The 12,835-nt window shown below is 41.0% G+C and overlaps 1 protein-coding gene across 6 annotated transcripts in view; it reads left to right on the top strand.

Moving 5' to 3' along the window:
- Window positions 1-12,835, top strand: part of MAGI3 (membrane associated guanylate kinase, WW and PDZ domain containing 3) — a 184,500-nt gene that overhangs the window by 128,605 nt on the left and 43,060 nt on the right. For all 6 annotated transcript variants that reach the window (XR_013545117.1, XR_013545116.1, XM_072997166.2 and 3 more), the window contains exon 13: window positions 10,319-10,410. Coding sequence is in view for 4 of the 6 variants with exons in the window: in XM_072997166.2 (XP_072853267.2) it covers window positions 10,319-10,410 (92 nt within the window). In the remaining 2 variants the exon portion in view is untranslated. The remainder of the gene's footprint in view (window positions 1-10,318; window positions 10,411-12,835) is intronic.

The following is a 12,835-nucleotide window of genomic DNA, read 5'->3' as shown; positions in this document are numbered from 1 at the left end:
GATAGATAGATAGACAGACAGACAGACAGACAGACAGACAGACAGACAGACAGATAGATAGATAGATAGATAGATATCTCCTTTCTTGAAATGTTTTATTCTAAGAATTTCAAGTGCAATGAGGAGTGCACCTGGTTCCTTTCACGATATCTCTTGGGATATGGTGCACATTAGAGCAATGTTATCTGAGTGCCTTAAAAAGCATATTGCTGGCTTTCAGTTCTCTGGCCAAGAGTCACTATGAATACCCCTGAGAGGAACAGCAATCTAATCTGCCTTTAGTGCTGTGCTGCACTTGAGGAATTCTGTGGGATAACAATGTGGTCATTGATTCATATATTTAAAAAGTACTACAAACTTCTTGTATACACTTTTATATTTTTTGAAATCGGCATTGATTAGTAGGAAGAGTGTCTCTGATGAGGAGCACTTTTTGCTTTATTTGTGTAGATAATAAACATTTACTTTTTGCTCTGAGTAATCATGTCATATTAATCAAATGTGAAACAATAATTAAGACACTTAATATTTGCAAAAATGTAAAACTCCAGGTTTAGTTACAGATAAAGAACAAAGGCTGATTTGAATGGAGTAAAACATCCTTGTTTAGAGTAGTTATATCCAGAGCCAAGATAGTTATGATAGCTATGATGTCCAGCCTCCAGCAAGAGAGGAACCTGAAGAAAAAGCTTTAAAAAATCCTGCAGAGCATTACAAGGGAGTGGGGGGAGAAGAGATAGGAAGTTTTTTTTTACTTAATTAAATGAAAGATTTCCATCACCAGATGATAACGTTATCTGGCATGTATGGAATAAATTTACGCCAGTTTCAGCCATAAATTGGTAACTTGGCAAATCATTGGTCATGCAGCTAAAAATTTGTAATGACAAAATGGGATTTGGGGATTGGCTTTTAGATATTTGACTTGGTAACTGTCCAGGCAATAGAGTTCAGGGGTCATTAGGTGACAATTGGTGATATTGTTGTTTGACAAATGGTTTGAATGAAATCAATAAGTCAGAGTAAATCCTATATAGCCTGTGTTATTTCATATCTAGGATAATATTGTTCTGGGGTTCTACCAGTGTAGTCTTCCTAGAGGATTATAAACAGGGCATAAGCCCCATGGATTTTCTCTGTTGGCCTGCTGGGTGACAAGGTTATATGGCTATGCACATTCCCATCTTTGAATTTTATTACCATATACTGTTTTCACTTCATACTTTGTTCTCAGTAAATCTGACTCTAATGCAAATAGCCTAGCACTGTCCCTTAGAAACTCATTAACCAGCATATGTGAAGTAAGGGGAAGGGAAAGCCAGCAGTCAGCTTCTGACATTGACCTAGTTAATACTATTTAACTCATCCAGATTTTATGGGACTTTTCATTTGTGTTGTGCCCTTCAGCAATCCTCCAGCTGCAGATTTTGTTAGGACACTTGATTGAGCTATACTAGTTGTTTGCATGAGAAAAGTTTCATTAAGGAATTACTTAAATGACATTGTAGGACTTAAGAGACTTGCATGAACATTTGAAAACAATTTAACAGTAAATTGCTATCAAAAGGAACACTCCAATACTAAAACAAATAATAATTGTAAATATGAGGAAATATGATGTTTATTTACAATTATTTAATATTCTACAGGACTTTTCAAAGTGGCTTGCACAGAAAATAATAATAATAATAATAATAATAATAATAATAATAATAATAATAATAATAATAATAATAATAATAATAATAATAATAATAATAATAATAATAATAATAATAATAATAATAATAATAATAATAATAAAATCAGAAAGAAGCACAGTTCATAAGGATCCTTTCCACAGAATAGTTGGTGCTGGCTGTCCTTTGCCATTTGGGGGGACAGTGTGGCTAGAGCAGGACCAAGTTTAAGTCATTTTTGTCTGCTATCTTCTCTCTCCCATTTATTCCCACAAGCACAGAAATATATCCGTCCCAGCCAAAACCCACCCAGAACAGTTTTTTAAAAGGAGAAAACAACAGCTTACCTCACTGCAGACATATACACCCTCACTCCGGAGCAGAAGGAGGCTCTCCCAAGACTCCAACAACGACAACACACACTCTAACTGCTGAAAGTGAAAGAGCTACAGTACAAAGCAGCCTCGTCGCTACCTAGTTAGAAATCTGAATTGCTTGCCTTTTTCCCTGCCTGTTTCTGTTCATAAGTGGAAGCTCCGTTCGCAAGTTGAAGCAAAATGTTGCAACCGGAGCTGTTCGTAAGTCAAAATGTTCGTAAGTAGGGACATTCGTAAGTTGAAGCACTACTGTAGTTTAGGTTCTTCGTAGCCTCTGTGAATGCACACAAATGGGTTGTTCTGCGCCTGCGCTGAATGTCTCGGAAGATTTTAGAGCTTAAAAGTACAAAGTTAGTGGGATGTTCCCCTGTGGAGCACATGCTCTGCCCACCTAAGATTCCCCTCAGTTCCTTTTTTCCACTGTGCTGATCGGATCTCCAGAAGAATAAAGCGTGTTTCTGAGCGATTTTTAGCAACTATATTAGTATTTCCTCTTCTAATCAACACCTAAATTGATACCTTCCTATTTTCCAATCAATTAATCAACATTTCCCTATCAGTTAGTTCTGTTTCTTTGCCTTTTCCCACTTTTGGTTTCCTGCCCCTCTCCCATCTCTTCAACAGTCTCTCCCTCTGGTTTCCTGCTCTTTATGGCCTCAGCAGCTCCTTTTTGTATAGGTACCAGTGTGTGTGGGTGGGTTTTCTGTAGACCTTGTGTCCCAGTCAGAGGTCAGTTTTGCGTAGGACCATGACACCTAAGAACAGGAGTTGGCCCCTATTTCTTTTTCTATGGTGAATTGTATATTTGGGTGGATGCTGTTGAGATGGTTGAGAAATTCTTCCAATTTTTCTTCACTGTGGCTTCAAATTGTAAAGGTGTCATCCACATATCGGGACCAGACTGTGAGTGCGAGTGGTGCCGAAGCCAGGGCAAGTTTTTCGAAATGCTCCATGTAGAAGTTTGCTGTAACCGGGCTGAGGGGGCTCCCCCTGGCCACTCCATCTGTCTGTTCATAGAATTCAATATCCCACTGGAAATAGCTGGTCATTAGGCAGTGTTGGAAGAGGGCCTTGATATCTTCTGGAAAGATCTCCTGGTTGAGTGAGAGTGTCCTTTATTGGTACCTTAGTGAACAGGGATACCACATCAAAGCTGATCAGTCTGTGCCCAGGGTTGAGTTTTAGGGTGCTGATCTTACTTATGAAATGTCCTGAGTCTTTGATGTAGAATGAGGTTTGTCCAATGTGGGCCTGTAGGAGGGTCACTAGGTGTTTGGCTAATTCATATGTTGGGGAGCTGATGGCACTTACAATGGGCCTGAGTGGGATTGAGTCCTTGGGGATTTTGGGGAGTCCATATAGTTTTGGTGGGAGAGGCATAATCAAAACACTGGTAGACTGTGCAAATCGGAACTGTGAAGCTCAGTTTCTCAGCACTGAATTCAACCATCTGAATTAGGCCCTACAGGCAAATGGCTACTCCAAAAATGAAATCACAGGAGCATTCAAACCAAGAAAACAACACCGCACTGAAGAAGAAAAACAGCCACTCACAAATAAAGTATTTCTGCCATACATCAAAGGGGTCATGGACTGCATGAGGAAACTTGAAAAAACACAACCTACAAAGAGTATTCAAGCCCACCACAAAAATACAACAAATGTTATGGTCAGCAAAGGACAGAAGGGACCCCCTCACCACTGCAGGAGTATACCAGATGCCTTGCAGTTGTGGCCAGGTATATATTGGAACCACAAAACGAAGCATCCACACCAGAATCAAAGAACACGAGAGACGCTGCAGACTAAAACAACCAGCAAAATCTGCAGTAGCTGAACATGCCGTAAAACAAACTGGACATGAAATTCTATTTCAAAATACAAAAATACTGGACAACACGAGCAATCATTACGTCAGACTGCACAGGGAAGCCATTGAAATCCACAAGCACCAGCAGAACTTCAACAAAAAAGAGGAAAGTTCGAAATTTAACAAAACTTGGCTCCCAGCTCTCAAAAATACAGTGTGCAAAAGGTCAACAAATTCTACCCAGCCACAAGGACCGGGGATCACTACACACAAAAGACCAGCTAATGACATCCATCAACCACAGTGACAGATAATCTCTCCTTCTTATCACAACAATACACCCACAACAAGACACATTAATCACCCATCTACAGAAAAAGGCAAAAGCCCATTTCACAGCCATAAATACTCAACTCCGAAGCCAACTACACCAGAGCACAGAGTGCTGTCCTCTGAAGATGCTGGCCACAGAGACTGGTGAAACGTTAGGAAGAACAAACTTCAGAACACAGCCAAAGAGCCTGAAAAACCCACAACAACCATTAGATCCCAGCCATGAAAGCCTTCACGAATAAACAGAAGTATATTTCTCCTCCTCGATATATGCCTCCATACGTAGAATACTACCAGTATACCAATTTTCCATGGTACCATTATTTTGATGTGGAGGAAGTTGTCTTGTATTGCGATCCATATCACATGGAGGCATACCAAGGACATTCATATTATCAAGAGCCGAAGCATGTGTGATACACACTACCTTACCGTCCAACCTCCCTACACCAACCTCAGATGCTATCGATAATCATCCTCTATCTCCTTCAGAGGATTTCACTTCTTATTCACAGTTGATATCCAGAATGGCCAAATCCCTACAACTACATGTCAATGAACCTCCATCACCTGAGGCAGATCTGATCTTCGACGACATTAATCAAGAAAGGACACCTCCACTTAGTCTTACTTTTATTCCATCGGTGTGCAAACTAATCAAGGAAGCATAGGATAAGCCACCGTCTACACTGAAAATCTCAAGACAGACTGAAAACCTGTACAAGACGCATGGAACGGACACCGAGTTTTTGGCCAAACATCCTACTCCCAATTCTATAATTGTTGAGTCCAACCACTCCAGAGCCAGAAATAAGTCTTCAGTGGACCCTACTATAAGGAGGGTCGGAAAATTGACATCACCAGTAGAAGAATTTATTTGCTGCAATCCTTTTCACTTAGAATCGCCAACTATCAAGCGGCGATGGCTGCTTATCAGTACCAGCTTTGGAACAAAATTCTCCTGATACTGGAATCTGCACCTGAATCAATTAAAACTGAACTGATTAAAGCCCATACTGAGGCCCCCTCACTGGCAAAACTACAAAGGATTGTGGCTTGACATGTGGCTGATGCAGCATTGAAGACCCTAGCATCCTCGATAGCATTACTCTGACATGCCTGGCTTAGATCCACCGGACCATCTAATGATGCCAAGTCAAGGATAGAACACCTTCCCTTCAACAGCACAGGTCTCTTTAATCAGAAAACAGACGAGACTATGGAAAACCTTTATAAAATACGGAAAATGGCAAGATCATACACCAACCAACAATCCTTTCGATACCAATGACCTCAATACAGACATTCGATCCACAATCATTTCAACAACAATCGTTATCAGAGATTCCAGCCATATCGACAATTCAGATCACAACCAGTTCACAGGTCTTTTCAAGGTCCACCACCAGCAACATCATCCTTTCGGAATCGAAATCAGTCCCATCGATGCCAGCCTTTTTGAAAACCCCAGATAAAGGGGAGAATGGTTTGTTGTGATCAGTCTACAGGACGCTTACCCCTATATTTCAATCCATCCATCTCATCAAAAATTTCTCAGATTCCAATTCGACAACATTGTCTACCAATTCTGTTCCCTGCCATTCAGGCTTTCCACAACGCTGAGGACTTTCACGAAGTGCATGGCACCAGTCGCAGCACATCTCCACCTTCAGGGTATAGACATCTACCCATACATAGACGGCTGGCTGATAGTTGTAACGTCGTACCAAAATGCCATGAGAGCTACAACCATCACGCTTGACACACTTCAGAACCTTGGACTCAAAGTAAACTATACAAAATCTCATCTTGAACCAGCACAGACAGTCACCTACATCGGAGCCCTCTTCGACTCCATGCAAGCCAGGGCCTTCATCCCCCTGGAATGAGTTATAAGGCTAAAGAAGGAAATTTCCATTTTTTTTAAAATCTCAAACTTCCGTCCCAGCCCATCATGTTCAAGACCTCCTTGAGCTCATGGCATCCACAACATCAGTAATCCATCGTGCCCGACTCAAAACGAGGTCGCTCCAATCGTGGTACCTGCCACTATTCAACCCAGTGATAGACCACCCATCCATGAAATTGACTGTGACACCAGAGTTAGCCAATCAACTGACTTGGTGGACATGGATATTAAACCTCCGTATTGGACAACCATTCCTGCTCTTCCATCCGATGGTGCAGGTCACCACTGACTCCAGCCTGTCCGGCTGGGGAGCACATTGTCTTCATCACAAAATTCATGGCCTATGGACGAGACAAGAACAGTCACTTCACATCAACCATCTCGAGCTCTTAGCAATCATTAGAGCTTTCCATGCCTTTCTTCCAATCATTGAAGGTTGAGTGGTGCAATTGGCAACAGACAATACAACTGCCCTATATTATTTAAACAAACAGGGAGGAACACATTCTTTATCCCTCCTGTACTTAGCCATCGACCTGTGGTGTTACCAGCATCACATCTTCCCTATTGCAGTACATATTTCCACAGATGACAATTACATAGCAGATCATCCCAGCCATATGACATCGAGGACTCACAAGTGGTCCCTCAAGGATACCATTTTCACTCAACTCTGTCGCCGTTGGAGAGTACCTATCATCGATGGCTTCGCTTCGAGTGCGAATGCCAAATGCAGTGTCTATTGCTCTCAAGCCGGAGCAGACGAGAACTCCATTGGGGAACGCGTTTATGACGGATTCAAACAGGGAATTACTTTATCTATTCTCACCAATACCACTCATACAACGGACAATTATCCACCTCCGACACTTTCAACTGAATGTGATCCTCTTCGCTTCCTAGTGGCCGAGGCAACCGTGGTTCACTCACGTCAGGTTGATGTTGATAGACTCGCTTAGACTCTCTCTGGTTCCCGACCTTCTAACGCAGAACGACGGGATGGTCTACTATCCAGACCTTCCATCATTGAACTCGACAGCTTGAAGGATACTCCCGCCTTGAATCACATCTTGGATCGAGCGCAAATACTATCAACTCAGCTTCTATATGCAAATAAGTGGAAAGCGTTCCTTAATTATATGGAAATAAATTACTTACCTGCAATACCTGTTTCCTTGAAGACACTACTTACCTTCTTACCTCATCTCTTTGAATTTGGACTCTCTCATTCCACTTTAAAAGTCCATATATCAGCCATCGTTGCCCATCAGCCAGATTACTCTACGTCAGCAAAATTTTTATCTCACCCTATGGTTAAAAAATTCCTCAAAGGACTCAATAACATCCGTACACCACATCAACGTATTATTACCCAATGGTCACTACAAATTGTCCTTAATGCTCTCATGCGCCCACCATTCGAGCAATGGCCTCTTCAAATCTTAGGTTGCTTTCTCTAAAGACATCTTTTCTGGTGGCTATAACATCTGCTAAAGGAGCCAGTGAGCTTGCTACTGTTCGTTCTGATCCACCCTTTATCCAGTTTCATCCAGACAAGGTGACTTTGTATTTTGATGTTTCTTTTCTGTCCAAGATTGTATCAGAATTTCATCTAAATCAACCAATTATATTACCATCGTTTTCCCATCACCATCAATCTCTCTAGAGTGCATGCTCCACATGCTAGACATAAGACGCTCTCTTGCATTTTATATTGACAGAACTAAGGCTTTCAGGAAAACTAACAGACTTTTCCAGATGGATAGTCCAGACTATTTCTCTGGCATATGAACTATAAGGCAAACCACCCCCTGGTCATTTCAATGCACATTCCACTGGAGTGCTGTCAACATCTACTGCCTCCCAGCATGTGCTACATGGTCTACCCCATTGACCTTTGTCAGGCATTACCACCTAGATATGAGAGCGTGCAATGATGCTGGATTTGGCAAATTTGTATTGGCATCCTTCCTCCTGTGACATTCCACCATCTGGTAAGTGAAACTTGCCAGTCACCCATTTGTGTGCATTCACAGAGGCCACGAAGAAGAAAAAGAGGTTACCTACCTGTAACCATAGTTCTTCTAGAGGTCCTCAGTGAATTCACACATCCCATGCATTCTGCCCTCTGTCCGTCATGGGTTATATTATTCTTCTGCCCGGCGGACAAATTCTAGGAACTAAGGGGAATGCATTCTCGAAGGCTTTCATGTCCGGGATCTGATGGTTGTTGTGGGTTTTTCGGGCTCTTTGGCCATGTTCTAAAGGTTTTTCTTCCTTCTACTCCAGTCCTCTGAAGATGCCGGCTACAGAGGCTGGCGAAACATCAGGAAGAACAACCTTCAGAACATGGCCAAAGAGCCCGAAAAACCCACAACAACCAACTGAGGGGAATCTTAGGTGGGTGGAGCATGTGCTCCACAGGGGAACGTCCCACTAACTTTGTACTTTTAAGCTCTAAAATCTTCCGAGACATTCAGCGCAGGCACAGAACAACCCATGTTTGTGAATTCACAGAGGACCACTAGAAGAACTATGGTTACAGGCAGGTAACCTCTTTATTTTATAGGTTAAAGCTAGCACTTTGAATTTCATCCAGAAACAGATTGGCAGCCACTGGAGCTGCTGTAACAGGGGTTATGTGATCCCTGTAACTAGTCCTAGTTAACTCTCTGCCTGCAGTGTTTGGGACCCGCTGAAGTTTCCAAGCACTTTTCAAAGGCATCCCTTATAGAGTGTGTTATAGTAATCCAGCTGGGATGTAATTAAGGTATGTGTCACTGAAGCCAGGTCAGACCTCTCCAGGAACAGACACAGCTGTTATACTAATTTTAACTGTTTAAAGGCACTCCTGGCCACTACTGAAACCTGAGCACCTAGGCTCAGAGACAGATACAGGAGTGCATCTAAACTGCACACCTGTAACCTCATCCAGCACAGGCTGCATCCCTATTCCTTGGCCTGCCCTTCAACTGCCCAGGACACCTCTGTATTGTCTGGATTAAGTTTCAGTTTATTTGCTCTCACCCAGTCCATTACTGATATCAGACACTGCTCTAGTACTAAAATAGCTTCCATTGGTTTTAATGGGAAGGAGAAACAGAGTTGGTTGTCATCCACATGCTGGTGACACTGAACTCTGAAACTCCAGGCAACATCTCTCAGTGGTTTCATGCAAATGTTAAATAGCATAGGGGACAAAACAGAACCCTGAGGAACACGACAGGCCAGTGGCCAAGGTGTCAAACAGGATTCCCCTAGCACCACCTTCTTAGCTCTCTCTCTTCTTTTCTCTCAGCATTGCCATGCAGCTTGTTAGCACAGCTGCCCACCCTGTTGTCCCCTTCCTTTCCTTGTCTTGTAGCTACTGCCACACATACATGTCCTCACCCCATTGGGTATTTCTGTTCTTTCTCCTTCCCTCTTTTTCCCTTGCTATTGCCACTGCACTTCTTTACCATACCTGCCTGATCCACTGTTCCCTTCTCCTGTTTGCCTTGTCTGAACAACTAATGAAAACCCCCAAAAGACACATCCTGAAAGAGGTGCCCCCTTTTAAGATAAGCTAAAGAAGTAGTATCTGAAACAAAATGAGAACTAAAGAGTTCCCCCCACAGAAAGAAAATTAACTGAACCAGAAATGGAAGTTTCTGCTATACAAATCATTAACTGCATATGTCTAAAAGCTAATTTTTGTATTTTGAAAATTTAAATTATCCTCTTCTCTAGAGCATGGTATTATTAGTCATAGACTAAAATCTTGTTGACAAAACCACACAAGTGCTGTTTCTTTTTTGGATGGGTTGTCCTTGTGAACATTTGTGCAACTGATCATGTCCCTAAGTTCCGAACCAGTGATACAAAGAAGGGGGGAGAAATTGGGCAATTACTCTTCAACCTATGCAAACAGGATCGAGGCCATATTGACTGAAGGATTCTTAAAATATTTGGCCCTGTTACTCTTAAACTGCATCACATCTCTCACTATTGAGTATGTTGACTAGGGCTTAGGAGCCATGATCCAATAACATCTGGAGGAGACATGTGTTCCACACACTAATCTAAGTGATTATTTACATGATTTGTTAACTGCTTTGTTTTATTAGACTTTCATAAGTGAACCTCCTCCATTCCAAAGCAGTTTAATTGTTTATATTGTTTGAAATGTTGTTCTGTGCAGATTCTAATCTTTTCCTATCTTATCTTTTAGCTCCAAACACAAAGGATTTGGATGTTTTTCTTCGAAAGCAAGAATCTGGATTTGGTTTCCGGGTTCTTGGAGGAGATGGTCCAGATCAGTCAGTAAGAGATTTAGTGCTCTTACGTACATTTTTGCTGTTAAAAATCTTATATCTGTAATGATGTCTTCATTACTTTGTCAGTTTGAATTGAGTTGTTTATATTCTTGTCAGCATTTCAACTACAGTTTGTCCATACAGTCAATAGAATATTGCTGTTTTTCATTTAATTGCAACTGATCTCACAATTAGTAGTTGTAATTAAGGAAATTACCTTTACCTATGAATTGATTTATTGCGAAGGAACTCGGTAAGTGTTTAAAGCCAATTCTCACAAGAGCTGTAGGTTTACTTCCTAACATGCTGTCAGATTATCAAACCCTTTAATCTTCTAGACATTTTCATTCAAGTAATCAGAGGTAGTAATCTACATTTTTGTGAGAAGAGGGTTTTTTTCATTCTCCTGCCACAAGGAAAGGTTCTTCACACCAATTTATTAGGGAAAGCAAAGAGAACAATACAATATGCAATGAAATACTGGATGAAATCCTTTTCAGAAACTGCCAGGCATAAATGATGACATCATCTCCCCGTGACATTAATTTTTATTTTATTTTAATATAAAACTTCCTATTCCAGTTTCCTTCAGATTCCAAGGCTCCCCATGGATCCCTTTTGCCTTTGGGGGTACAAGGATTGGAGATGGAGGTTTTAATGTTGAAAAATCTCTCCTGGCAGTCCTGCCACTACATCAGGACTACTGCTACCAGTGATCCAGCATTAACTTTCCGATATCAAAAGGCTTCCCTCCCACACACCCTGAGGCTCTCAGAGGCTTTTCCAGGGCAAAAGAGATCCATAGAGATCTGGGGAACCTGAAGGTAGGGAGAGGGAATAGGACATGTTAAATTTTAAAAAGATAGATTAACATCACCTGGCAATTACATCATCACCATTTAAATGGCAGAGCTGCACCAACTGGATTTCAGCCAATATGTATCTACTTCAGCAATAGAAAAGAATATGAGTGCTAAACAGATGGTCTAGATCAAAACTGGATAAGGGCAAATAATTATCCAGGGGAACTGCCAATTAAGCACATAAACTACCTTTTTACTAACATCTAATTTAATGAATTACAAAAGTCAGATTGGAAACCATGTTGTTGATTTTTCCTCTTATTACAAAAGCTGTGTGTTGATGAAATGACAAAACTAGTACTGTTAACTGACACACAGAAAATGTGATGCCATTAAATTGTTGACACAGTGAGAGCTTCTTATGGACCAAAATTAATCTGTAATTTTTAGGCCACTTTCCCAATAAAGTTGGTTCATAGCTATGCTTGAAAGTGACATTATGTTCAAACTTTCCTCATTTCTTTGAAGTTGCAAGCAATGTAATTGTAACAAGGAAAGTATGTGCAATGAACTGAAATCATGAATATACATTTAAATAAACTTTAGTAAGTAATTATGGGTGAAATAACATGTAGGGTGTATTGCATAGAGCTAAAATCTGTTCACCTCCAGAACTGACTGTAGTTAGTGTAAAGGGCAACAGTATGAAAAGGAGACCAGAAAATATATTAAGGTTCAACCTTCTACTTTGTTTTTGTCATCATTTAATGACAAAGTGGTTAACTGATGAAAAAGGAGTCAGCTTCTGCGATTTTCCCTTGTGTAGTGTTACTTTGTAATGGTAGTGGTGCTGGGGGGGACTCATGTAATGACCATTAGCCAGTGGAGTGTCTCAGGGTTCCACGATTCCCCATACTATTTCACAAATACATTAAAAACCTGAAAGAGGCTGTCCAGAATTTTGTGGTCTGGTACCACCAGTGTGCCGCTGACACCCAACTGTCTGCTTTTTAAGATCTTCCAGGAGACACTTCTCTCAGGCCCCAGTGTGTGGTCACCCAGCCCTTCCCCCACTCCCTGCCAATTTCACCCTATAATCCACAGTACTTTCTTAGACAGTTGCAATTCTACTAGTAAAAATAGCCTTACAGTCATGTGTTTTCTGTTTCATCAATTTAAAAATTCAGTGTGAAAAACAAAAGTATTCTAGCATGAGCACCAAATCGAGTCAAATATTTTGAGTGTGGCTCCCAGAATCTTCACCTAGCATAGCCAGTGGTAGAGAATTATAGGTATTATAATTCCAATACACATACAGAGTCAAAAGCCTCCCATTCCTGAACTAACTAATAAATATAAGATTAATCATTGTGCCAATGAGATGGCCATGAAAGATCTCATAACTTCTTGACATACAGCTCTTCTAAGAATGTTTCAAATCACATTATCATTGGAAAGAAGTCATTGATGAATAAACCAAAGAAAGATGAATGGTATCTGCTTATATTTTCATTGAGAAACATTACAATTTCTGATTCTTTGAATGTGTTTTATAACAGGCCAGGCAACCTCTCAGGGGTGGGAACCATTGTTTCTCATCGCCCTGAATATCTCCCAGAAACCTTGGAA

Source organism: Pogona vitticeps, chromosome 4 (genome assembly GCF_051106095.1).
Source record: "Pogona vitticeps strain Pit_001003342236 chromosome 4, PviZW2.1, whole genome shotgun sequence".
Classification (NCBI taxonomy): Eukaryota; Metazoa; Chordata; class Lepidosauria; order Squamata; family Agamidae; genus Pogona; species Pogona vitticeps.
Note: the sequence above shows the minus strand (reverse complement) of the source record. Positions and strands in the feature narration are given on the sequence as shown.